This window comes from Hypanus sabinus, chromosome 14 (assembly GCF_030144855.1).
Source record: "Hypanus sabinus isolate sHypSab1 chromosome 14, sHypSab1.hap1, whole genome shotgun sequence".
NCBI classification, from domain to species: Eukaryota; Metazoa; Chordata; class Chondrichthyes; order Myliobatiformes; family Dasyatidae; genus Hypanus; species Hypanus sabinus.
The window spans coordinates 20,657,083-20,684,787 of NC_082719.1; the positions used below are offsets into that span (position 1 = coordinate 20,657,083).

The 27,705-nt window shown below is 39.5% G+C and overlaps 1 protein-coding gene across 1 annotated transcript in view; it reads right to left on the bottom strand.

Moving 5' to 3' along the window:
* Positions 1 to 27,705, bottom strand: part of cops4 (COP9 constitutive photomorphogenic homolog subunit 4 (Arabidopsis)) — a 57,713-nt gene that overhangs the window by 9,876 nt on the left and 20,132 nt on the right. Inside the window, exons 3-8 of the mRNA XM_059988850.1 lie at positions 25,225 to 25,376; positions 20,197 to 20,300; positions 18,941 to 19,094; positions 17,123 to 17,273; positions 15,420 to 15,590; positions 14,243 to 14,358 (exon numbers count right to left, since the gene is read on the bottom strand). Coding sequence (XP_059844833.1) covers positions 14,243 to 14,358; positions 15,420 to 15,590; positions 17,123 to 17,273; positions 18,941 to 19,094; positions 20,197 to 20,300; positions 25,225 to 25,376 — 848 coding nt within the window. The remainder of the gene's footprint in view (positions 1 to 14,242; positions 14,359 to 15,419; positions 15,591 to 17,122; positions 17,274 to 18,940; positions 19,095 to 20,196; positions 20,301 to 25,224; positions 25,377 to 27,705) is intronic.

The window sequence follows — 27,705 nt, forward strand, 5'->3', positions numbered from 1 at the left end:
ATTGCTGAGTTCTGCAACCTAGCCTGACCTGGAAAACTATATGAATGGCAAAACTAGGGCAAGTCTAGGCTGCAAATTCTTCAGATGCTGTACTGAACAGTTTGATGGTGAAGGGAGAATGGCAGAGATATATTGATGCCTTCCAGATGTATGCTCAGAAGACAGCTGATAAAAATAGCTGATGGAGCCAAAGACAGTAGCCAAGACCCAGAACCTGAATGCAGCAAAGCAAGATATTCAATAATTTGATGTGAATGGTTACGATCAACAAATACCAAATTCTTACCAATTATATGACCAGTCGCTGACACATCTGCTTCACTTACCTCCAATCTACATCAACTTTCCTTCAGCCTATATAATCATTCACTTCTTAATCATTCGCACAGCATTGCTGCAGCGGCTTTAGCAGGATGCACGAGCCAGTTGTTAAACCATAGCAAGGACATCATCCAAACAGACTGCATGACAATCACTGACATTTCTGGGTCCTCAGCTCAAATAGCAAACTACTACAACCCTGACACATTCTCTGCACACTAGGTGTTTGACAGTCTTTCTTTTCCCCAAAAGAAAATGGGTTCCATTGGCTTTCTTCGTTTTGATGCTGCCAGTAAGGAGACAAATCTCAAGGTTGTATGAAGTATACATACTTTGATAATAAATGTTCTTTGAACTTTGACACCACGGAGTGCTAAAAGACTTCTGTAAAGCACTTATTGTATCAAAAGTGTCTTTTCAGAATGGCAATGGTCTATCCCTGTACCCTTTGCATTTAAACACCATCATAGTCTACACATGCTGGTGACTTACACATCATCATCACCTAGTAGTCTCTCATTGATTTGCTGAGTGAGCTAAAATAGAAGTTACACAGCAGACTGCTGCAAAATAAAATTATAAGATTACCCAAGAATGCTTGTTAGTGACATGCACAGTGTGCTAGATGTTGCTTTACATTAACAGGATGCTGAGGGATTGGATCCATTTCTGTTGAAGTTCAAGGTAGAATTGTCATGTAAAGTTCCATAAGGGAATGTGCACTCAATGGCACTCGATCAGTTAATATGTAGTGAAAGTTAAGTTTCATGTTCGCTGTCTGTATTCCAGGCTCTTTCAAGAAATACAATTTCTGCTCTGATTTAAACTGCAGTTAAAGCTGCTGGAGGTGGAGGATGTCATTAATGACCTGTTCATTTTTACTACAAGTCACTACATATGGCATCACAGATGCTCCCCTAACATTCAAAGCAGAAATGGCCTCCTGCTGATATCCTTTTTCCTTCTGTCTTGTAAAGTTCTGTGTACCCTCTGCTTATTTATCCAAGCACTCTGTATTACAATGGAATGCCTATCAATACACCCATGCCTGGGAGAAACTGGTTTGCTCGGAAGACACCAAAACCTTCCACATTTCCATGAAGACTTATGTAACTTGACACAATTTTCAACTACTGAACAGATTACAGAGTAACATCTGTAAGAAATATACCAACAACTAACCTGTAATTAATCTGGTCAAGAAAACTCTCAATTTTTAAAATTTACACTAATAAAATCATAGTCTATAATAACCAGCCCTCCCCAAATTTCCTGGAACCTTTGCCAACACTGATTTTGATATCATATATCCTTAGAGATGCTTGGCATCCATTTTATTTATCAAGATGTGGGTTGCAACTTGTTTCAAACAGAAATGGAAACTTTGCCTGCTTATCTGCCGGCAGACCTAGGAAGTTATCATACTGATATTGGCTTCATATTTAGTGTTGCTTCTCTGATCATCTTCATTCAATGTAGTATTGGCATACATAATAAAATGCAATCAGAAATTATCTGGAAGAATATCAAGATGTCAAAGCTTATGACACTAAGATAAAAAGGAGATGGTTAACATTGTAAAAGGTAGCTACAAAGTACAGGAGAACTGTGTTTAGGTTGGAAGGGGAAATAAGTGACAGATGTAGCTTAAGTTAAAAAATTGAAATATGCATAAAGCGTATTTCAGCACATTTTCTAGAGATGATCAGGAATGACATCTGGGGTGATGATAAAAAAATTCCTGAACCAATAACTGGCAAATTGTAAGAAAAAAATTGAAACATTAAGACAAAAGAGACTATAGATTATGGAAAATGGAACAACTACAAAAAAAAACTTGGAAAGCTCAGCATGTCAAACAAAAATCTGTGGAGGCAACAGCTGGATGTTTAGGTTTCAAGTTGAGTGAGACACTGCACCCAAAATGTCAAGATACACCTACTGCTTGACACATTGACTCCCCCCCCCCCCCCAGTACTCTTCTTCTTTTACTGGAATGTTAAGTTCACATAAGGGACAAAATGTGGACATTAACAGTTCAACCAGTATCGATCTCCTCTATAACATACCAGGTATAATTTTGGAGCCTTCACTAAAGGAAAAATATAATCAAGCTGAGAAACACACAAAAAGGAGCTAACAATAATAAAACCAGGATATTGATTTAAAACTAGGATAGTTATGGGTCATAAAAACTGGCAGAAGAGAAGATATTCAAGTAAATAATGATCAATAGTGCACTTGATCACTGGGAATCACTTGATTTGGAACAGGCTAGCAGTAAAATTAGAAAATGGGCCAAGGCAGGCCTAAGAAACAGACAATCATTTCATATTGAACAGCAAGAAAATGGTTTTTATCTTGGCCCATAAAATTTTCAAGGTCTCTTTGAAACACTGGATAATGTTGCAATCTCTCTCTAATAAATTCAGGCACGAAGCAATGTTTAGCTGTTAAATTGGGCTTTCTATCAGACACAGTGTACTTATGAGCAAAAAAAAATCTCTGATCTTTTAATATTACCGTAGGTGAAATTTCCATCACAAGGATGTAGTTTCTGTTTAATGCAAAAAGTCACCAAATATTCCTCCCAAGATACTAATTAAGCTAGTGAATGCAGATCTGTACGAGCACAGAGACAAAGTACTTCATCATTTTTTTCAAAAATTAAATGAATAAGGTCATAGAGCACCAGAGCACAGAAACAGGCCCTTTCACCAATCTAGTCTGTGCCAGACTGTTAATCCTTCCCATCCCATAGACCCGCCCTGGTCCATAGCCCTCCATACCCCTCCCACCCATGTACCTATCCAAACTTCCCTGAAATGTTACACCCACCCTGCACCCAGCACTTCTGCTAGCAATTCTTAGGTGATCTTTGGGATGAGCACCCCACATGGGTTGATCTTCTGGTCAAGATGCCACCTGTATACAACACTTCTTCAGTTGACATCTTCTGGGATAGATCATGAAACCATATATTTCACTTCTTTTATGTCTTTTATGTTTGTTTTTCATCTTGAATGCGACCTACAGTTTGGAGATCATTTGGGTGTTTCAGCGCTCTGTAGTCTCCAAGAGGATTCCAGGAGGCAGAGGCAGCATGCACAAACCTCGTGTTGAGAAGACTGTGAGCCAACGTTCAACGGCACTTCACCAATTAAAGTGACAAGGGAGATTGAACTGCCTGCTTTTTTTTCCAAAATCACTGGGAGAATCATTCTGTTGCTGAAAAGAGAGACTGTCTTTTTAAATCACTGGTGAGATCATTCTGCTGCTGAGAGGGGAGACTGCCTTTTTAAATCGCTGGTGAGATCAGTCTGCTGCCAGAGAGGGAACGTTTTCTGTGTTTTGGATGTAGGCTTGGACTGTGAACTTTTTTTTATCAGTTTTATGGTTTTTTTCTGTGTTTCTCATCCAACCTTTCTCATTTTTGTGCATGGGAGGGGAATTTGGGGGTTGATGTGCCAGTTTCATTTTTGTTTGTTATTCGGAGTGGGGAGGAGGGATTTGAGGGTTGATGATCCTGCTGCCATTCTTTTCTTTCTTGGTTTTGTGGCTATCTGGAGAAAAAGCATTTTAGAATACTTTGACAATAAATGAACCTCTTGAAGCATGAATTTCTTCCTCTCCTGTCCTATGACATGGTCATTTCGCAACAAAGGCCAATGTCAATGAGGACATTCACCATTATCAGTGATCATCCCCTCAACAACAGGTATATCACTTTGGATACTGTTGGCAGGAATGACCTCGCAGAGGAAAGTCACAGCGGTTGGGCCCTCAGCATTCTTAAGTGGGTGGGTGGTCCATGTAGTTACCAATGACAAGAGTGACAAGGTTCTGCAAAGGGAGGTCAGGGAGTTAGATGCTGTTAGAGGCAGAACCTCCAAGTTGTAATCTCAGGATTGCGACCTATGCCATGCACTAGTGAGGCCAGAAAAAGGTTGATTATACAATTTAACACGTGGCTAAGGAGTTGGTGTAGGAGGAAGAGCATCACATTTTTGGATCATTGGGCTCCCTTGCAGAGAAGGTGGTACCTGTACAGAAGATACAATTTGCACCTGAACTGGAAGGGGAACAAATAAATATTCTAGCGAGAAGATTTGCTAATGCTGCACAGTGGGGTTTAAACCAGAGTTTCAAGGGGATGGGAATCAGAGTGCCAGAACAATTAGTGGAGAGGTCGTGGAGACAAATGTTCCAATGTTCAAGGGTTCATTTATTACCAAATATACAACTCTGAAATTTTTCTTCTCCAGTTAGCCATTAAACCAAGAAAGAAAAGAAAGGCAACATGGTCACCAACCCCAAATCCCCTTACAGCATGAAAAAACAAACAAAAATGGAACAGGCACATTGACCACCAAATCCACCAACCCCCCCCCAAACCCCCCAAACAACAAATCCTGAGAAAGATCAGGCAAAAACACAGAATACAAAAAAATAAGTCCACATCCAAAGCACAGAAAATCTGGGCAATATTCTCTGGGCACAGCAGCAAGCTCTCGCCTCTCTGGAAACGCAGCACAGCAACTCTCAGTGATCAAAAAACAGGCAGCTTGTGCACACCTTCTGCGTTCATCTCAATGTTCAATCCTCCTTGCCAGTTTAATCGGTGCACAATGGAAGCTTTTATTGGCTCACAGCAGCCTGCCCGCCCTGAGGTTTGCTCATACTGCCTTTGCCTCTCAGAATTCTCTCGGAGAATGCAGAGCACTGGAACACCCAAACAATCTCCAAAGAGCAAATCACAGGCTCCAACAGTTCCAGAATCACACCGAAGACAATAAACAGACGTAAAAGAGATAAGAGAAGTGAAATATATGGATTCATGATCTATCTGGAGGATGTTGACTGAAGGAGTGTTGTACACAGGTGTCATCTTGACCAGAATGTTGGTAAGACATCAGACAAAGTCAGGAATCAAAAGGTTGAGCATGGTGTCCAGTGTCCTGAGCTGTGAATATTTCAATACAAGAAGAATTGTAAGAAAGGTAGATGAGCACAGGCACAAAGCATGGATCAACACCTGGAATTATGAGTTGTAGCTATTATTGAAACATGCGGGGGGGGGGGGGGGTTGCACTGGCAGCTCAACATTCTGGGGTTCCATTGTTTTAGACATGACCAAGTGGGAGGGAGTAAAGGAGGAGCAGTGGCATTACTAGTCAGGGAAAATGTCACAGCAGTGCTCAGTCAGGACTGACTGGAGAACATGTCTAGTGAGGCATTCTGGGTGGAACTGAGAAATAAGAAAGGTATGACCACGTTAATGTGGCTATATTTCAGACCACCCAACAGTTCATGGGATTTAGAGGAGCAAGTTTGTAGGCAGATCGCAGATTGTTCCAAGAAACACAAGATATTTTAACTTTCCACATATTGACTGGGACTCCCATACTGTAAAACGACTACATGGGATAGAGTTTGTCAAACGTGTTCAGGAAAGTTTCCTTAATCAGTAAGTCCCAATGAGTGAGTGTGCTTTAGCTGATTTGCTATTAGGAATGAGACACAGCAGGTGACAGGAGTTTGTATAGGGCAACACTTTGCATCTAGTAATCACAATGCTATTATAGTTTCAAAGTAAAAATGCTAAAAGATAGGTCTGATCCACAGGTTGGGATTCTAAATTGGAGAAAGGCTGATTTTGATAGTATCAGAAATAATCTGGCAAGTGTGGAATGGGACAGGCTGTTTTCTGGCAAACGTGTACTTGGAAAATGGGAGGACTTCCAAGTGAAATTTTGGGAGTACAGAGCTTGTATGTGCATGTCTGAATAAAAGGTAAAGATAACAAGTGTAGGTAACCTCAGTTTTTAATAGATATTGAGGCCCTGGTTAAGAGGAAAAAAAGTGATGCATAGCAAGTATAGACAGTTGAGGTGCTTATGGAGTATAAGAAATACCAGACAACAGTTAAAAATAAATCAGAAGGGCTAAACAAAGGCAATGAAGTTGCCCTGTAGCAGAAAAGTGAAGGAGAAAGATAAGAGATTCTACAGATATGTTAACAACAAAAGGATTGCAAGGGACAAAAGTGGTCCTCTGGAAGATCAGAATAGTAAACAATGTGTGGAGCCAAAAGAGATGAAGGAGATCTTAAATACATGTTTTGCATCTGTATTTACTCAGGCGACAGACACATAGTCTATAGAAGTGAAGCAAAGCTGCATCAACTTCATGGACCCTATACACATTACAGAGGAGGAGACGTTTGCTGTCAGGAGGCAAATCAGGGTGGATAAATCCCCAAGCCTGAAAAGGTGTTCCCTCAGACCCTATGGGAGGCAAATGCAGAATTTGCCAGGGCCCTTTAATTATATTTAAATCATCCTTAGTGACAGGAGGGATTACAGAGTATTGGAGGATAGCCAGTGTTGTTCTGCAGTTTAAGAAAGGCTCTAAACATAAACCAGGAAGTAATAGGCTGATGAGTCTGACATCAAGTGGGAAAGTTATTGGGAGGTATTATAAGGGACCGGATATGCAATTATTTGGATAGACATGAAGTAATTAAGGATTGTCAGCATGGCTTCATGTGTGGTAGGTCAAGTCTAACCAATCTTACAGAGTATTTAGAGGAAGATACCAGGAAGGTGGATGAATGCAAGGCAGTGGATGTTTCTATATGGATTTTAGCAAGGCATTTAACAGTGTCCCACATGGGAGGTTGGTCAAGAAGGTTCAGGCACCTGGTATTCAAGATGAGTTAAAAGAATGGATTAAGACATTGTGGGAGAAGCCAGTAGATGGTTGCCCCTCTGACAGGAGGCCTGTGACAAGTGAAGTGCCACAGGGATTGGTGCTGGATCCATTGCTGTTTGTCATCTATATCAACAATCCGGATGATGATCTGGTTAACTGGATCTGCAAATTTGTGGATGACACCAAGATTGAGGATATAGTGGACAGCAAAGAGGATTATCGTGGCTTGCAGCAGGATCTAGATCAGGTGGAAAATGGGCTAAAAAAATGACAGATGGAACTTAATGCAGATAAGCATGAAGTTTTGCACTTTGGTAGGACCAAGCAGGGTAAGTCTTACACAGTGAATGGTAGGGCATTGAGGAGTGCAGTAGATCACAGGAATCTGGGAATACAGCTCTATAATTCATTGAAACCGTCAGCACAGGTAAATAGGGTTGTAAAGGAAGCTTCCAAAATCAAAGTATCAAGTACTGGAGATGGGATGTTATACTGAAGTTGTATAAGATGTTGGTGAAGTCTAATTTGGAGTATTTTATGCAGTTTTTGGCCACCTACCTACAGGAAAGATGTAATTAAGGTTGAAAAAATACAGAGAAAATTACAAGCTTGTTGCTGGGTCTGGAGGACAGGAATTATAAGGAAAGATTGAAAAGGTTAGGGCTTCATTCCTTAGAAAGTAGAAGATTGAGAAGAGATTTGATAGAGGTATACAAAATTATGAAGGGTATAGATAGGGTAAATGCAAGCAGGCTTTTCCCACTGAGGCTGGGTGGGACTACAACCAGAGGTAAAAGGTGAAAAGTTTAAAGGGAACATGAGAGGAAACTTCTGCACTCAGAGGGTTGTGAGAGTGTGGAATAAGCTGCCAGCACAAGTGGTGCATGCCAGATTGATTTCAACGTTTAAGCAAAGCTTGAATAGGTACATGGATAGTGGGGGTATGGAGGGCTATGGTCCTAGTGCAGGTCAATGGGAGTAGGCAGTTTAAATTGTGTCAGCAAGGGCTAAATGGGCTGAAGGCCTGTTTCTGTGCTGTACTTTTCTATGTTTCTATCTTTAATGTGTCAATACCTTATGGCCTACCATTTAAAAGTGATTCCTGCCGTCAATGCTTCCAAGATGGAGTAAGTATAGTAGGCTTCCTCCTATTAGATTAGTTCATCGTCGTATACACAATGTAAATTAAATGTAAATAGGACTACCTTTTTTTCATAGAATAGACCAACAGAGTAAAGAGATCTATGTTTTTTGGTTTACAATTATCTACAGATCACAGCAGCTATGTGATCCAATATTGTTTGCATTTCTAACCCTGCATACAATGGAGAAGACATGGCTCTGGTCAAGATGGCACAGCAGAACAACATTACCTCAGGCAACATCTTCCATATAGTCCACAATACTGTTTCTTACAGTTCTTTTCCGTCTTCTTTTTATTCTAAATATGTTTCTGGTACTGCTGAGGTCTGTGATCTACAGTTCGAGTCTCTGAGAAGATTTCAGGAGGCGAGTGGCCATTTTCGCCAATCTTGCCGATTAAACAGTTGAGAAGGATTGAAACATTGAGGTGAGTACGGAAGGCGAGCGTGCGCTCAGAGCCAACTACCAGCCTTTTGCTCACAGCTCCTGAAGGAAGGTGCCTGTGTTTGACAGTCTTTCACTCCCTCAATCCTGTCGGAGGATGATACCGAAGTTCTGGGTCTGCAATTTATGGATTGGACCGTGATTTACTCAGACTCTTTCAGTTTTATATTCTGTGTTTTTGCCTGTTCTTTCTTCTTGTTGTTTGCACGATGTGTTTGCTTTCTCACCCGAGGGGGTGTTTGATGTTCTTTTAGTCACTTGCACAATTTGTTATTTTGTGCATGGTTAGAGTAAATGTAAAGAGTTGAAAGGACAATATTCATAAGAAATGAGATCAGAATTAGGCCATTTAGCACATTATGCTCCACTATTACATCATGGCTGATCCAGTTTCCCTCTCAGCCCCAAAATCCTGCCTTCTCCCTGTATCCCTTCATGCCCTGATTAATCAAGAATCTATCAACCTTTGTCTTAAATATACCCAATAACTTGGCCTCCAGAACAGCCTGTGGTAATGAAATCCACAGATTCCTTCTCATCATTCTAAATAGGACACCCCTCTCTATACTGAGGCTGTGTCCACTGGTCTTGGATTCTCCCACCTAAACATCCTCCCCACATCCATTCTATCAGGGCCATTCAACATTCATTAGGTTTCAATGAGGTCAGCCCTCATTCTTTTGAATTCCAGTGAGTCGAGGACCATAGCCATCAAACATTCCTCATATGACAAGCCTTTCAATCCCGGTATCATTTTCATGAACCTCCTATGAGCCCTCTCCAATGTCAGCATTCCTTTCTTAGATAAAGAGCCCAAAACTGCTCACAATACTCCAAGGGAGGCTTCACTAGTGCCTTATAAAGACTCAACATTATATCATTGCTTTTATATTCTAGTCCTCTCAAAATGAATGCTATCATTGCATTTGCCCTCCTTTCCACTGACTCAACCTGCACGAACACGCCCAAGTCCCTTTGCACATCAGATTTTTGAATTTTTTCTCCATTTTGAAAATAGTCTACCCTTTTATTTCTTCTACCAAAGTCCATGACCATACACTTCTCGGCACTGTATTCCATCTGCCACTTTCTTTGTCCATTCTCTCATCTGTTTCTGTAGCCTCTGGTAGGTTCTCTACTTCCTCAAAACTACTTGCCCCCTTACTTTACCTTATTGTCACAAAACAATTGATACTACAGCCTACAATCATCACAGCAATATTTGATTCTGCACTTCGCGCTCCCTTAAGTACAAATCGAAGTAAATATAATAAAAATTTAAATTATAAATCATAGTTAGAAAATAGAAAAGGGAAAGTAAGGTAGTGCAAGTCAGGTCCGGATATTTGGAAAGTATGGCCCGGATCTGGGTCAGGATCCATTAAGTAGTCTTATCACAGTTGGAAAGAAGCTGTTCCCAAATCTGGCCATACGAATCTTCAAGCTCCTGAACCTCCTCCCGGAGGGAAGAGGGACAAAAAGTGTGTTGGCTGGGTGGGTCGAGTCCTTGATTATCCTGGCAGCACTGCTCTGACAGCGTGTGGTGTAAAGTGAGTCCAAGGATGGAAGATTGGTTTGTGAGATGTGCTGGGCTATGTTCACGATCTTCTGCAGCTTCTTCTGGTCTTGGACAGGACAACTTCCATACCAGGTTGTGATGCACCCTAGAAGAATGCTTTCTACAGTGCACTGGGGACAGGCCAAATTTCTTCAGCTTTCTCAGGAAGTAAAGGCGCTGGTGGGCCTTCTTGGCGATGGACTCTGCTTGGTTAGACCAAGTCAGGTCATTTGTGATATTCACCCCGAGGAACTTAAAGCTTTTGACCTGTTCCACCGACGCACCACCGATGTAGATGGGGTCATGCAGTCCGCTGCTCCTTCTGAGGTCAACAACCAATTCCTTCGTCTTGCTGACATTGAGGAATAGGTTATTGTCTTCGCACCATGCCACCAGGTTCTTAATTTCCTCTTTGTACTCAGACTCATCATTACCCAAGATACAGCCTACAATTGTGGTGTCATTAACAAACTTATATATTGAGTTTGATGGAAACTTGGCTACACAATCATGGGTGTACAGTGTGTATAGCAGGGGGCTGAATACACAGCCTTGAGGGGCACCGGTGCTCAGAGTGATTGTAGAGGAGAGCTTGTCCCCTATTTTTACAGCCTGGGTCCTGTCTGTGAGGAAGTTGGAAGATCCAGCTGCAGATCTGAGTGCTAAGACCCAGGTTCCAGAGCTTAGGAATCAGTTTATTTGGAATGATGGTATTAAAGGCAGAGCTGTAGTCAATGAAAAGGAGCCTTACATATGCGTCTTTATTCTCCAGGTGTTCTAAGGAGGAATGTAGTGCCAGAGAGATGGCATCTGCCGTTGACCTGTTGCTCCAGTAGGCAAATTGCAAAGCATCGAGGTTGACTGGTAGGTTATGGTTGACATATGCCATAACCAATCGCTCGAAGCACTTCATAGCAATTGATGTCAGAGCCACAAGTCGATACTCATTCAGGCATGCCACGTATCTTTCCCCATCTGCAAGCTTGGCCATATAGCCATCAATTCCGAGATCCAAGTCATTGACATATAACATTTCCAACACAGACCCCTGTGGAACACCACTAGCCAACAAGAAAAAAAGCTCCTTTTATTCCCACTCTTTACTTCCTACCAATCAGCCAATGCTTTACCTATGCTAGAATCATCCTGTAATACCATAGGTTATAGCTTGTTAAGCAGCCTCATGTGTGGCACCTTGTCAAAAGCATTCTGAAAATCCAAGTACACAACATGAACAGATTCTCCTTTGTCTATCCAGCCTGTTATTTCTTCAAAGAATTCCAAGAGATACGTCAAGCAAGATTTTCCCCCAAGGAAGCCATGCTGACTATGGCCTATTTTATCAAGTGCCTCCAAGTACCCCGAAACCACATCCTTAACAATTGACTCCAACCTCTTCCCAGCCACCGAGGTCAGACTAACTGGCCTATCGTTTCCTTTCTTTTGCCTCCCTCTCTTCCTGAAGAGTGGAGTGACATTTGCAATTTTCCATTCCTCCAGAACCACACCAGAATCAATTGATTCTTGAAGAGTCATTATCTCCACAATCTCTTCAGCCACCTCTTTCAGTTCCCCAGGAACCTTCTCTTCAGTAATGGCAACTTCACACACTTCTGCCCCAATACTCTCAAATTTCCACCTTATTGCTGGTGTCTTCCTCAGTGAAAACAGATGCAAACTACTTATTCAGTTCATCCACCATTTCTTTGCTCCCCCCCTTACTACCTCTGGCATCATTTTCCAGCAGTCTGATATCAATTCTCACTTCTCTTTTGTACTTAATGTATCCGAACAAACTTTTGGTATCCTCTTCAATATTATTGACTAGCTTACTTTCATATTCTATCTTTTCCTTCTTTATGACTTTTTCAGTTGCCTTCTTTTTGTTTTTAAAAGCTTCCCAAACCCCTATCTCTCACTAATATTTACTCTATTATATATCCTCTCTTTGACTTTTATGTTGGTTTTGACTTCTCTTGTCAGCCATGGCTGTGTCATCCTGCTTTCAGAATACTTCTTCCTCTTTGGGATGTATATATCTTGCTTCTGAATTGCTCCCAGAATTCCAGCCATTGCTACTTTGTTGGCATCCGTGCCAGTGTTCGTTTCCAATCAATTTTTGCTAACACCTCTCTCATGCTTCCATAATTCCCTTTTGCTCCACTATAATACTGATACATCTGACTTTAGCTTTTCCTTCTCAAGTTGCTGGGTGAATTCTATCATATTGTGATCATTTGTCCCCAAGGGTACCTTTACCTTAAGCTCTCTAATCATTTCAGGTTCATTGCACAAAACCCGATGCAGAATAGCTGTTCCCCAGTGGGCTCAACCACAAGCTGCTCTAAAAAGCCATCTTGTAGGTATTCTAGGAATTCCCCTTTTTGGGATCCAGCACCAGCATGATTTTCCCAATCTACCTGTATGTTGAAATCCTCCTTGACTATTTTCCCCCACTGTCCTTTTCCCCCATTCTCTATCTCCCATTGCAATTTGTACACCACAGCTTTACTACTGTTTGGGGGCGTCTGTATCCAACTTCCATCAGGGTCTTTTTACTCCTCCATTTACTTAGCTCTACCCACAACAATTCAACCACTTTCAACCCTATGTCACCTTTTCCTCATGACTTGATTTTTTTAAAACCCCCCCTCCTATCTGCCTGTCTTTTCAATACAATGTGTATTCTTGGATGTTAACCTCCAAGCCATGATCTTCTTTCAATGATGTACACAACGTCATCCATGCCAGTCTGTAACTGTGAACTGTGCTACAAGTTCACCTACCTTATTCTGTATACTGCTCACATTCAAATATAACACCTTTAGTCCTGAATTCACCCTTTCCAATCTTGTCCGCCCCTTACATTGCAACTCATCGTGTTGACTGCAATTTTGCCCTACCATCGGCCACTCCTTACTAGCAGTCTCATTACACACTGCTTCTGTTTGTAAACCAATTACCCATTCTCAGCACCATCACCCTGATTCCTATCCCTCTGCCAAATTAGTTCTAGTGCCCCCCTGCGAACAGCTCCAGAAAACCTACCCGTAATTATATTGATTCCCCTTGGGTTCAGGTGTAACCCATCCATTTTGTACAAGTCGTACTTTCCCAGAAGAGATCCAACGATCCATAAATCTGAACCACTGCTCCATGCACCAGTTCCTCAGCATTCATCTGCCAAATCATCCTATTCTTACCTTCACTGGTGCGTGGTATGGGAAGCAATCCAGATCACTGCCCTGAAGGCCTTGTTATTCAGCTTTCTACCTAGCTCCCTAAAATGTCTCTTCAGGACCTCCTCACCTTTCCTACCTATGTCATTGGTGCCAATATGTACCAAGTCTACTGGCTGCTCACCATCCCCCTTTAGAATGCCATGGATCCGATCTGAGACATCCCTGCCATCTGGGAGGCAACATACTATCCGGGTGTCTCCATCATGCCCACAGAATCTCTTCTCTATTTCTCTGACTTTTGAATCTCCTCTCAACACTGCAGTCCTCTTCACCTCTCTTCCCGTCTGAGCCACAGCATCAGACTCAGTGCCAGAGACTTGGTCACCTGCAGCTGCCCACGGTAGGTCATCTCCCTCAAATGTATCCGAAGTGGTATATTTATTATTGAGGGGAATGGCCATAGGGATGCTCTACACTTGCTGCCCATTTTCTCTCCTTCTGACAGTCACCCAGTTACTTGCCTTCTGCAACTTAGGGATGACTACCTCCCTGTAGCTCCTATATATCACTCCCCATTCTCTTGTATATGCTGAATAATCCAAAGTATATTTGTTCTGTCAGATGTTGTATTAACATCTAGCTCCCAATGCTAGCTCATTGCCTTGTGTAAGGAAACTATAAAATACAATTTCAAACAATTAATCCAAAGTGTTGCTCTTAGTAAGTAAACACCTAACTCTAAAAATGCCTTCCCTATATATGTAAAGTGAAATAATGCCAAAATATACACTGAAGGCATATTGTTCTCTTCAATAGAAGATGTTTGTTCTCATTCTGAGATTAAAACAAGGTAAAAAAATTCAACACTTTGTAAGTTTACCTTGGCTGGTGGTATTTCGAGCAAAGCTCCAAGCTCTTCAAATGTGATATTATTGTAGAGTTTACTGGCAGAAAGCAAGTTGTGCTCAATGACAGCCCTATCCAGTATACTGGAACCTGGTACCAAGAGAGGAAATATAACATCATTACATTGAAAACAATGTCAGGGATTTTTATCATGACTTAGCAAAATTTTTTTTTTAATTACTTAAAAACATTAGGGATTGACAGCTGGTAGCCAAAGGTTTTTAAGTCTTTCAGTCATCAGAGAGGTCAAGGTATTGGGATTAGCATTTCACTTGTAGACAATGCAGCAATTATTATATTTACCTACAATTCCACACATGACAAGCTCTGTACTTCACTTCTGAGAAGGATAGTCACAGAAAAGACAAACATGGAAGACCAAGGCTTTTGACAGTTAGGTGCTGATCACCCCACACATCAACTCCACTGCAGACCAGTGTTCAGCAATGTAGGTTTAATTTCTCGGTGAGAGTCTGATTGCACTAAGCACTTTAATCTTACACCAGAGAGGAGGTGTGTAATAACAGCAGCCCCATTTATTTGAATAGGGTCACTAACCTTGTGATACATTACACACTTCATGGTAATGTATTTTTAAATTATTTGTTTGCTTGTTTTTACACTGCAGCCAGCAAATTGTCAAGGCATTCGAAGGGGCAGAACTGTTACCTAAATGGGAATCTGCTCTAAGTTACCCAAAAAGTGAGAGCAGAAAGTCAGCTCATTCAAATGATAACATCCAGAAGAAGTGCCCATGGGTACGAATTCCAGTTTATGTGAAAACCATAAATCAGTGGACTTGGTTTTAAAAGAATAGTAAAATAGGCTGCATTCAAAGATGTTAGTAAGATTTCAGTTGCATTAACAGGAAACAGAAGGTCAATAATACAATTTATGGAAAAGAATAATGTGTAACTTGATAAAAGTCAAGTTAGTGATACACACTACCAGATCGAAATTCTTATCTGAACTTCCATACATATCTAAATGTAGAGTGTTAAGATAGCTCAGCATTTTGACTGAAGCTGTGAATAATCACTTCATGATAATACCAAAATGGTTTAATCATATACAGATTATTCTGCTATAAACTATAAAATAAAGAGAGTGGAAAACACACGTTCAGGATAAAAACAAACTGAAGACTTTACCATCAGCAGTTGTTGCTTTCTGGTGAGGCATCAGCATGGCAGCAAACTCCTGTAACTGATTCCCTCGAATAATTCTATCTAGATACATTTTCTCTAGAATTCCATAAGCTGCAAGCTGCTGGCAGCGTTCATCCTTAAAAAGTGTTGCCAGCATACGGGATCGCTGCTGTCCTGCAGGGAAAGCAAAGCCAACAGAAACACTGTGAAATTTAATACTTCTGTTGCATTATTTTTTCACATTATTACTTCCCAATTTATGTTTTTTTCCCTTTAGTAATCTGTGTTTTCCCCTTTTTGTTGCTTGGAAAATCTTGTATTTTCAATTACTTTAAACATATTTATTCATTTCTATCATAGATTTGCTGTTATAATAATGCTTAACATTTCCAACGATGAAAGAAAACTTGATCTGAATGATAGAAAACTTGCCAAACCTTAGACTTTGTCGACTGTGTTGCATTCCCAAATTATTTTTCAAAATAAGTTATTCACTTGCATGCTTTGAATTCTGCCATGATTCACTTTCTGACTTCTCTGTCCTAATAAAGCTTCAACATATTTGTGTAAAAAAATTTGTAATCTCATTACATGTTTACTTGTGTAAGTGCCTCAAATTGTAAGTTTTATGTGGATACAACTTCCAATTTTTTCTCACTACAAGATTTAGCCTTTGTAAAAATAATTCCCGAAACTATTCTTGCATTTGCTTTAGATTAATTCAGATAAGCCCAAAAAGATTTGTCAAGAGACAAAAGCAAAGAAGGCTGAAAGAGACCCAACTCCAAATCTTAGAGAAAGAACATTTGACCCAACAGATACATGCATTTTTTTTTTGCTCCGCAAGCCTCTTTCCATCTTTTCCTAGGTAAATCTATTAATGTTACCCTTTAATATGTTTCTCCCTCACATGCTTGTCCAACCTCCACTTAAATCTGTATGATTTGCTTCATTCATGCTATTATATACCATGTTCTCACTACCCTTGGGGTAAAGTTTCTCCTAATGAATAAAGATATCATTGCATTTTTAACAAGAAGAACATTAACAGTGTATTATTTCCCAATGTGGAATGCCAAGCTCATCTGATGCAATCATTTCAAATAACCAATGATTCAAAAAAAAATCATGTTTGAAATCAACCATTCCTTCTTTTCGAAACAAATTGCTCCAGTATGAGCAATTCAGTTAACCAAGTAATAATAATTAGCAAAGCCATATTTTGTTCCTTTCTGAGTTGATAATATGATAATAGTTTGCAATGTTTTCACAATATCCAATTTTATACTATTTTTAAGTTTGTTTTTATAGAGTCCACTAATAGTTCTTTTAGTAGCCATGTGGTAATCAAAATTTCTTATTTTAGATTTCCTGAACTCTCAATAAATTCACAAGACAGAACGGGGGGGGGGCTGCTGTGATGCTGTATGTAGATTAGAATATATCGGTATTTCCCACGATAACTTCCAAATCAGAAACTTCAAAACAAAAGATCAAACTGAAAATAGAATAATATATTGTTAATATCACTGTGTTTGAAATTGTTTGCAATCCACTTTATTTTCTGATGTACTTATTTGTTGACAGAAACTATCAGATAGGAATCTGGTATAATTAAAACGTAAGACTACAGACTTGGTGCTTAACATATTCAATTATATTAGAACTATTTACATCCTTAGGAGTATTGGGCAACAATATAATACCTGCTGATGCAAGAATTGTGCAGTGTAGTGCATGCTTTAATGCCTCTAGGCGCTCCGTTTCATGAACTATAGATTTATACGAAAGCTCATTATATCGCTGAGCAGCTTCTATAAATTTCCTTCTGTAATCGAGGACACGAGCATAACACACCTGAAGGCAAAAAACAGAACAAAGTTTCACTTTACTGAAAATGCAACTATTGATATATTGTGTTGCTCCAAGGCAGCTGGGTGAAAAATGGGGACATTAATTTTTTGTCTACCGAAGCTGTTCCTTTGGTTTACATATAGTTAAACTGTATAGCTTTCCACTCATTTGCAAAGTATGGGCAAATACAAAGCTGGCATTTGCTAATCACACTAACTAACCTCAGCTAATAGAAGTTATTGTAACTTTTCTCATGAAGCTACTGTCACAGCACCATTAGCAAGAGTTTTCTGGAATTCAGAGCAAGCAGATAAGGGAATGACGTGCGTCCTGGAGTGATAATTGCTGATGGAAATCCCATGTTCTGGCCAGACCTGTCTTAATCGTGGCAGGACTTGTGAACATGAAAGGTCAGATTAACTTTGGCACTGTAATTTGCATAATAGATTATAATTTGACAAATAATTTAACACAAAGTAATGAGATAGCGTCAAAACAAAATGTATTCAGATATGAATTGTGAGCAACACACATGAAATGCTGAAGGAACTCAGCAGGTCAGGCAGTATCTTTCCCTCTGTAGATGTTACCTGATCTCTCCAGCATTTTGCATTTGTTACTTGAGATTTCCAGCATCTACAGAATCTCGTGTCCCAAATAAACTGTAACATGCTCCAGGGATTTTCAGCACCTGCAGTTATTTGCTTTCCAATACATCTTCCCTTTCTTTCATTATCAGAACTATCGATGTTTATTGATGACTTCCAAGTCGAGTTCCATTCACAATTTTTTAATAATAAGATATTCATTTTCTGCATGCAACAAGACCTGGACATCATTCAGGTTTGAGATGATAAGTGGCAAATGTCATTCCTGCCACACAATGAATACTTTCTAATAGAACAGCTCCTCTTGACATTCCATTGACCAGAAACTTAATTGAACCAGTCACATAAATACTTCAGTGATAAAAACAGGTCAGAATTTCTCCAAAACTCTTGCATCTTTTAAAAAGACACAAGCCACAATCATGATGGAATAAAGTTCCACCTGTCTCACTGGGTTCAGCTTTAACCATACTTTGGGAGTTCAATGCCACACAAGATAAGTCAGTAGCCAACTACATAACAAATATTAACTCCCTCCACTGTCGACACAACATGGCTTCAGAGTGTCCTATCCTCTCCAATAAGATCAGAATACATTTGCAGTCATTTGTTCTGATCATTTTGTTTTTGTTTGTTCTCCCAGTATTTCCTTTTAGTTCTTTCCTAAATACATTGACTCAAACTAGTCTTTATGAATGGTCACCTTTGACCAGTACCTCACTTAGGAATCTGATTGGTAATCTTAATCAGCAACTGCCTATGGACTACTCATTAGTTTGATACACAAGGGAAAAGCCCAGTTGAGTGTGATATCCAAAAATATATTTTAATTGCAAAAAATAAGTGACCCAGTTAAATTTCTTTCTCCCAAATCCAGGTATTCTGGGGCAATTTTAATCCATAATGTTCCAGTCATGAACTTTGAACTCACTAAATATCTAAGAAGGTATTACCTAAACCACCTAGAGACTGCTGAACTCTTCAAAATGTGGAAATATTTTCACTGATCCACTGGCTTTCCGTAATGTAATTAACATCTACTTTCCAAAAGCAAAGTTCTACCTTGTAATGAATCTGCAATTGTTCATTGGTTGATTCATTCTGAAGTAGAGATGCCCGGTTAATGTAAGCTTCTGCTTGAACAGGATCATCATCTTCCAGATACAAACGAGCAATTTTCAGATAGGTGTCCAGCTTATAGTCCACATTATACTGCCTATAAAAAAGCTAAATGTTAATGAACAAGCAATTTTATAAAATTGTATATTTTATAAAATTATGTTTCAGAGTATGAGCATTAGTGGCAGATTTAAAGGTAGGAAAAATTTTGTATTTATTTATCTTCAGCTAAATTCAGTAAATTTTAGGCTCTCTGACTAACATATTATACTGTTCTGATCTCTCCTGATATAAAGGTATTTAGGTATTAGTTTTTAAAAAGGGTTATATAAGGGTTTATAGGAAAACATTGTATTATACAAAATCTTGTAAACTGACAAGGTTCATTCCATTAGTTCCATTACATTCCATTAGCTTGAATGTAAAAATTCAAATTGCATTCCAGAGCTCAGGAATTATTGTTAACATTAAACATTCTTCTTATTTTTTTTAAAAGCTTCTCAAATCAGGATATGCATCCTACAGCAAAAATTTACAAGTAGAGTATTTGTATATTCAGGGATATCTGTAATAAGCTAATGTAATTAAGACTACTAAAATACTCTAACATCATACTGATAGACTTCATGGATGAATACCTTCTTCCTCATTCCAACACACCTTGTTGCCATGAAGAGACCCAAATAATGCAAATACATTTTCAGAAAGATAGGAGAAGAATTAAGAGAAGAGAAATTAAGAGAATATACCAAGCTAACTTCACTTCGTTTTCCAGTTAAGACTCGTTAAAACAGATCATTTATGCACTCTTGCCAGAAGAATGCTGGTTTGGTAGTGGAAGGAGTTAATGTTTGTTACGTAGCACAAAAGAAGACAGACAAGTCTGCAAAATACACTGCAAAAGCATGCTGTAAAAAATTGGTAAAGCAGTAACTCTTTTCACAACAAGATCCTGGGAGAATGATCCATATGTGCCAGTGGTGACATTGTTAATTTACATTGGTCTCAATTAAACAAATTACAGCAAAATCACTTAAGATTGCAAGTGAGGAATATCATTGTTTTACAGAAATAAATTGTTCATTGTTTTTCTATAGTGGTATATAGATATTCATTTTGAAAGGAACCAGCTTATTTTAAATAGTTAAAAGCTGCACAATACATTTCAAAAATGAATCAAGTCCCAAACAATTACGCACTTCTGTCCAGTTTCCAATGGAATTCCCACCAAAACTTGAGCTGCATTTCTCCAGTCTTCTTCCTTCTCATAAATGGTGGCTAGATGCTGTCTTATAGAAGCTACCTGCAAAATAAACACAAAGCCATGACCACACAACAAACGCATTTGCATTTTTCTGCCCACTTGCCCTGCCTCTTCCAGCCACGCCAATCCATTTCAATGGATGGAAATTTCATCTTCATACACGTCACTCCCTCACTGGGCTCGTATGCAAACTTGGCTCGCTGTTGGCCCACAAATAGCCATGGGACTCAGCGGTGAGAAGCCACCTTTCATAAACAATAGGCATCTAGGATTGGTACAAGTTGGTGTTCAACTAAACAGGAACGTCATGATGTTCCAATTAAAGAAGTCTCGGTATGAACAAATGCTGCGTAAATACTGCCCATACACAATTATACAGTCAGCAAGATAAAACACATCAAACACCACATAAAATTATAAAGGAAATATATTTACAAATTTCAGCTTTATCGAACAGCTAGTAGGAATAAAGAAATGGGAAAAGAGGGCCCAGTACAGTTAATCCAGTCCAAAGTTGGAACTCATCTTGAATTTGTCCTTTTTACTTAGGTGCGGGACCCACAGTCTGGGTTAAAGCACACACCACATTCCGAACACCACTTAAAACCCATCTCAAACTAACGGGCTCTCCCATGGGAGCATTGGCCCTTCCTCCTTGGAGCCATTCATCTGCACAAAGCACCTAGTGCAATAAGGTCAGCATCCTCAGTCATTTTCCCTCCTGTCGCCTCCCAGCTCCTGCCAAAAAAGACACATGAACCAGACTACTGACCTTCAGAAAACTCTTGCCCACAATCCTGTTCAGATGATTCACATTTCCTCATCTTAGCCACCTTCCAGCATGGCACATTGACTTAACAGAAAACTACTAATACTGAAATATTAATAAAAATGCAGTAAAAATCTTAAACAGGGCATTCCATACACCATTCAAAATTGAAAAAGGCAACAGAGGGTCAACTCCATGGGCTGTTCAAATGCTAACCTTCGTCAAGCTGATAAATAATCCTCAAAACAATACTCAACTAAGAATTCATGATAGGTGGCGAACTAGATTGTGCCCAGCGAATGCATCCACTGTATATAGTTATGCTCTGTGACATTCCATTCTGTTCCACAGTATTCTCAAAAACAAACATGCAAAGTTGGTTACTGACTCCACTCTGATAGCATACTGGCAGTTTTCTTGCCCCACCCGATTCATCAGTCAAACCTGCATTGATGTGCAAGTTAAGATTCTAAGTTGAAGAACAAAATAAGCAGAAAAAGAGAAAATTTTAAACTGTTAATTAGACAAGTATGGTTTTATTTACTCATTTAGATGATATATTGAGAGCTCTCTATTTAATCCTCAAGGATAATTAGACCATAAGACCATAAGATATAGGAGCAGAAGTAGGCCATCAAGTCTGCTCCGCCATTCAATCATGGGCTGATCCAATTCTTCCAGTCATCCCCACTCCCCTGCCTTCTCCCCATACCCTTTGATGCCCTGGCTAATCAAGAACCTATCTATTTCTGCCTTAAATGCCCCAATGACTTGACCTCCACAGCCACTTGTGGCAATAAATTCCACAGATTTACCACCCTCTAACTAAAGTAATTTCTCAGCATCCCTGTTCTAAATGGACGTTCTTCAATCCTGATGTCGTGCCTTCTTGTCCTAGACTCCCCTACCATGGGAAATAACTTTGCCAAATCTAATCTGTTCAGGCCTCTTAACATTTAGAATGTTTCTATGAGATCCTTCCTCATTCTCCTGAACTCCAGGGAATACAGCCCAAGAGCTGCTAGATGTTCCTCATACAGTAACCCTTTCATTCCTGGAATCATTCTCGTGAATCTTCTCTGAACCCTCTCCAATGTCAATATATCCTTTCTAAAATAAGGAACCCAGAACTGCACACAATACTCCAAGTGTGGTCTTGTGAGTTCCTTATAGAGCCTCAACATCACATCCCTGCTCTTATATTCTATACCTCTAGAAATGAATGCAAAAATTGCATTTGCTTTCTTCACAACCGACTCAACTTGGAGGTTAACCTTTAGGGTATCCTGCAAAAGGACTCCCAAGTCTCTTAGTATCTCTGCATTTTGAATTCTCTCCCCATCTAAAGAATAGTCTGCCTATTTATTTCTTCCACCAAAGTGCATGACCATACACTTTCCAACATTGTATTTCATTTGCCACTTCTTTGCCCATTCCCCTAAACTATCTAAGTCTCTCTGCAGGCTCTCTGTTTCCTCAACACTACCCACTCCTCCACCTATCTTTGTATCATCAGCAAATTTAGCCACAAATCCATTAATCCACAATCCAAATCATTGACATACATCATAAAAAGCAATGGTCCCAACACCGAACCCTGTGGAACTCCACTGGTAACCAGCAGCCAGCCAGAATAGGACCCCTTTATTCCCACTCTGTTTTCTGCTGATTAGCCAATGCTCCACCCATGCTAGTAATGCCCCTGTAATTCCATGAGTTCTTATCTTGCCAAGCAGCCTCATGTGTCAAAGGCCTTCTGAAAGTCCAAGTACACCATATCCACTGCATCTCCTTTGTCTACCCTACTTGTAATTTCCTCAAAAAATTGCAGTAGGTTTGTCAGGCAGGATTTTCCTTTCAGGAAACCATGCTGGCTTTGGTCTATCTTGTCATGTGCCTCCAGGTACTCCGTAATCTCATCCTTAACAAATCGATTCCAACAACTTCCCAACCACTGATGTCAGGCTAACAGATCTATAGTTTCCTTCCTGCTGCCTCCCACTCTTTGTAAATAGCCGAGTAACATTTGCAATTTTCCAGTCATCTGGTACAATGCCAGAATCTATTGAATCTTTAAAGATCATCATTAATGCCTCTGCAATCTCTCCAGCTACTTCCTTCAGAACCCAAGGGTCCATCAGGTCCAGGAGATTTATCCACCCTCAGACCATTAGCTTCCTGAGCACATTCTCAGTCGTAATTTTCACTACACAATTCAAAGGGCAATTGACTGTAAATCATAGATACTTGTACTGCAGAACTTTTAAAAAGGGATCACTGAAAGCAAGACAAAAGGGATACCATTCTACCTTCCAACTAACTTCTAAAACTGTTCATCTTGAGATCCTAAGGACATTACCAGGCATAATTTCTAGCTCACTTAAGTTGTCTCAGCAATGGTGAGGTATAGTCATTTTGTTTTGAGTCCAAGGTTTCTCATACATGCAGCATTTACTAAGATATACCGTATAACTTAATACATGCACTCTGAATTTATTTTTTTATTATTAATGTTTTTATTCATTTCTACAAACTAACTACAAACAAAAAAACACAACAAAGTAAAGATTAATACAGTGCAAAATAAGCGTATTAATTATATAATTCATAACAATAAGGAAACAGCACCCAAAATAAAATCATATAAAGTTAGTATCCTCCCCACCCTCCCACTATGGACCTCCAGGCCAACCATTACAATATGTAAAAAAAATATTAATCGGAGCTTTCAACCCCACAGAGCTGTAAATATAATTTTTTTTAAATAATAATGCCTACTACCAAAACTATAATGTAATTTCCATCAAAAAGAAACCATAAAACTTACAGAGAGACTCTGAATTTATAAATACACCTTGAATAAACTTCTGCTTCACACTTTTCTCAGAATGACATTGCAGAAATCCAGTCATTACTGTTTATAAATAAGTTATAAATATACTGTTTATAAATAAGTAAGTTAAATAAACTTACACCAATACAGAATATCCACATTTTAATAATAATGAAGGATGTCAACTAAATACTTGTGTAATGCCTTGGTTAAGATTACTACTGCTATACTGTGAGGGATTTTTATTTTAGCAGTTTTCTGTGAAAGCAATGTGTCCTGTTAGCAACAACACACACAAAATGCTGGTGGAACACAACAGGTCAGACAGCATCTATAGGGAGAAGCGCTGTCAACGTTTTGGGCCGAGACCCTTCGTCAGGACTAACCAAAAGGAAAGATAGTAAGAGAAAAAGATAGTAAGAGGCTGCCTACCCTGCTGTGTTCCATCAGCATTTTGTGTGTGTTGTTGTTTGAATTTCCAGCATCTGCAGATTTCCTCGAGTTTGTCCTGTTAGCAAGAGTGTTTTGGCTTTGGCTAAAGATAAGGAACCATTTTGTCCAACTTAGGAATGTAGTGTCAACTAATCAGGTTTGCATTGGTACGTGTTATAACTTTCTGCCCAGTAGGATGAGATGCAAGATTCAAGAGAGCTGGACGGGATCAGATTTCTGAAGGACAATAGTCTGGTTTGGGTCTTTTGTTGGAAGAGGCAAAAAGATGGGAAAATGCTCAGAAGATCCCACCAACAGTGGAGAGCCTATTGTAAGAAGTGCTTTGTGCAGATGAATGGTTCAAAGGAGGAAATGCCAATAGTCCTGGGTTAGCTTGTTCATTCGTAATGGTCTTTGAGGGAGGTTTGAGCTGCGGCTAGTGTCTTTCACGCAGAATGTGGGTTCAGCGCGTGAGTAATCAAAGGAAAGCACCCTACTGCTCCAGAAATGAGTTCCAACATTTATGCTTGCATTTAGACTGTTTCAACTGTACTGGGGCCCTTTTCTTTTTTCTCTATTAACTGTTTGTTAAAGTCAAAATATCTGTAAATATACTTTCATTTTAATTTTATGCTGGTGTAAGGTGTTATATCCTGGTGAACGATAACTTTTCATGGGGCAGTATTTACAAAGCATCCACCATAATTTTCGTTCCCTCATCAGAACATTTGAACTTTCCTGTTTGGTTGAGCCGGAATCACACTGACCCGAGACATGTGTTGCTGACTGAAAGTGGCCTCACCGTTACCCATGCAAGCTCAGTTACATGGATGTTAGCTAACAAGCCGAGGTTGGTATGAGCCACGGTGAGAGGATTACAGTTGCATAATTAAAAATAAAGCACTTATAAAATTCTCTCACTGGCTTACCTGTTCTTCAAATGAAATAACTCTAGGCTGGATCTTTTCCAAAGTAAAGTGGTAAATTTCTTTGGCAGTACCATCAGAAAGATTCGGTAGATGCGAACAAAAGTCAGTCAGCAGTTGTCTGGAAATCACTAGACTGACGTTTTCATTAACCACTGTATTCAAACAGAGAAGGACAATGAACCACATGCCTGCCATAAAATGTTGCTAATAATTTACTGCATCTCATCACAAAACACAATTCATGATTATCACTGCAAATACAGTGGATTCCGACTGAGACGTATTGGGACCAGTACAGTACGGCCCAATTAACTGGCAGCCCCAATTAGCCAGTTTCATGGAAATAGTTAAAAAGGTATAAAAAAGATAAAGTACTGTTTAACTGAATCATGGATTATGTATTTAACTGAAATACAGAACAAATTAGAACACTATACAACAGTACTGTAAAACTGTATTAGTGTATTGGTTTGGTGGTTGTCCATCTTATGACAGGAAACCCGTGCAGGAGAATTTTTAAAGTGGAAAATCCATTGCAATGGAGAAGTTGCACTCTCTCAACCTCACAAGTTTGGGTCCAGTAGTCTGAAGGTCATCACATCTGGGGTCTTTCTTGGTTGCAGTGGTTGACCATGAATTCTTCTGTACCTTGTCATGCCCTTCACTGTCCACAGCGCGCAGAAGCACCTTCCTGCTGTTGGATCGCACTGTAGGTAGCATCTGCCCATTATACCAGAGCTGACTTCACATGCTAGCACAGGCTCGGCCCTATCTCTTTGTGATATAAGACCACCTGCTCCCCTCACCTGGTTTAGCCCGCTTGCTGCAGCAGTGCACTGCAGTGTGGCTGCTATCACATGCAGGTACTTGGAGCCATAGATAAGAGTTGAGTGTATGCTGACGTGTGGTTTTCATTGATTGTAAATGAACAAAATCAGCACAGACACCCAAGTATAGATAATGGACTGTCTTCATACAATTTTTGACAATTGCATCCTCCAAATCGTCATAATCGATGACTGTCGATACAGGTTTCCCCACGCTATTCGAAGGTAGAGCGTTCCTATGAAACCGTTTTTAAGCCAAAATGTCATAAATTGAAGAAGCAATTACCATTAACTTATACGGGAAAAATTTTTGAGCGTTCCCAGACCCAAAAAAATAACCTACCAAATCAAACCAAGTAACACACAAAACCTAAAATAACATGAAAATATAGTAAAAGCAGGAAAGATATGATAAATATACACCCCATATAAAGTAGAAATATTATACATACCGTGTAGTTTCACTTATCAAACTCGGGAAGACAGCGAGCCAAAATCGATTTGAAGAAAAAAAAAATCGGCATGTACACGCATGTGCATGTACATGCATATGCACATACGCACATGTACACGTACATGCATGCACACACAACCGCCCGCATAAGGCTTCACGGTCATTGTAATCTTTCTCGGGGTAAACACGCGTATAAAGCGGGCATCTTTGTTTCATAAAACCGAAAATCCTCTTTGGTTAGCGAAAACAGGTACTGATGTAGTTCTTTTGGAACAGCGAGCTGTCGTAAAGCGAACATTCGGAAAAGGGGTGGGGGGGGCCACCTGTATCTTCAAATTCTGCGTAGTTCCTAATTTCTTGAAAGTGAAATAATTTTGTTTTCACTCAAGGCCATTTCTGGAATCTCCAAGCCTGAATGCTTGAAACCAGTGAGTGAAAGAATCCTGAATTGTCTTACTGCTTATTTCTTGCCAGCTATCAGTGACAAAAATCTCTGGTTTTTAAGCTCTGTTTTTGTTGTGAGTGTCAAATCCAAATCTGAAATACGTATTCTGATGACATTTCAATGCAATATATACCAACGTCATTTGTTGAATGACTGCCTTATACAAGTAAATGGAGCTGTTAATTGGGTGAAGTAATTTCTTGTTTAGAACCACCATTTAAAAATATAACTAGATTAACTAGGTTTCATTGTCAGGGAAAGCTATAAGGAAAAAAAGCCTATTTTTAAAAGATTATTTCTTACACTCATCAACATTAGTCTTTGTACTGTAAATGTATCAACTTTCATGTTAATCAGTTACCTAGGGCTTGATACAGTTGCAAGGAAGTGTTTGAGAACCCTTCACAATGACCTGGTTGTTGCATTAATTACTCATAAGATGTGGTCTGATCTTCATCTAAGACACAGTAATAGACAAACACAATCTGCCTAAACTAATAACACACAAAGAATTGTACTTCTCATCAATACTGAGTACACCATTTAAACAATCACAGTCTAGGTTCAAAAAAGTACATGAACCTCCAGGATAATGCCTTCTACAAAAGCTATTTGGAGTCAGGTGTTTGAATCAATGAGATGAGATTGAAGGTGTGGGTTGTAGAGGTGCCTTGCCCTATAAAAAAGACACACAAAGTCAGGTTACTGACAGAGTCTGCTTTTCTCAATAAAGATCTATTTATGTGCACCATGCC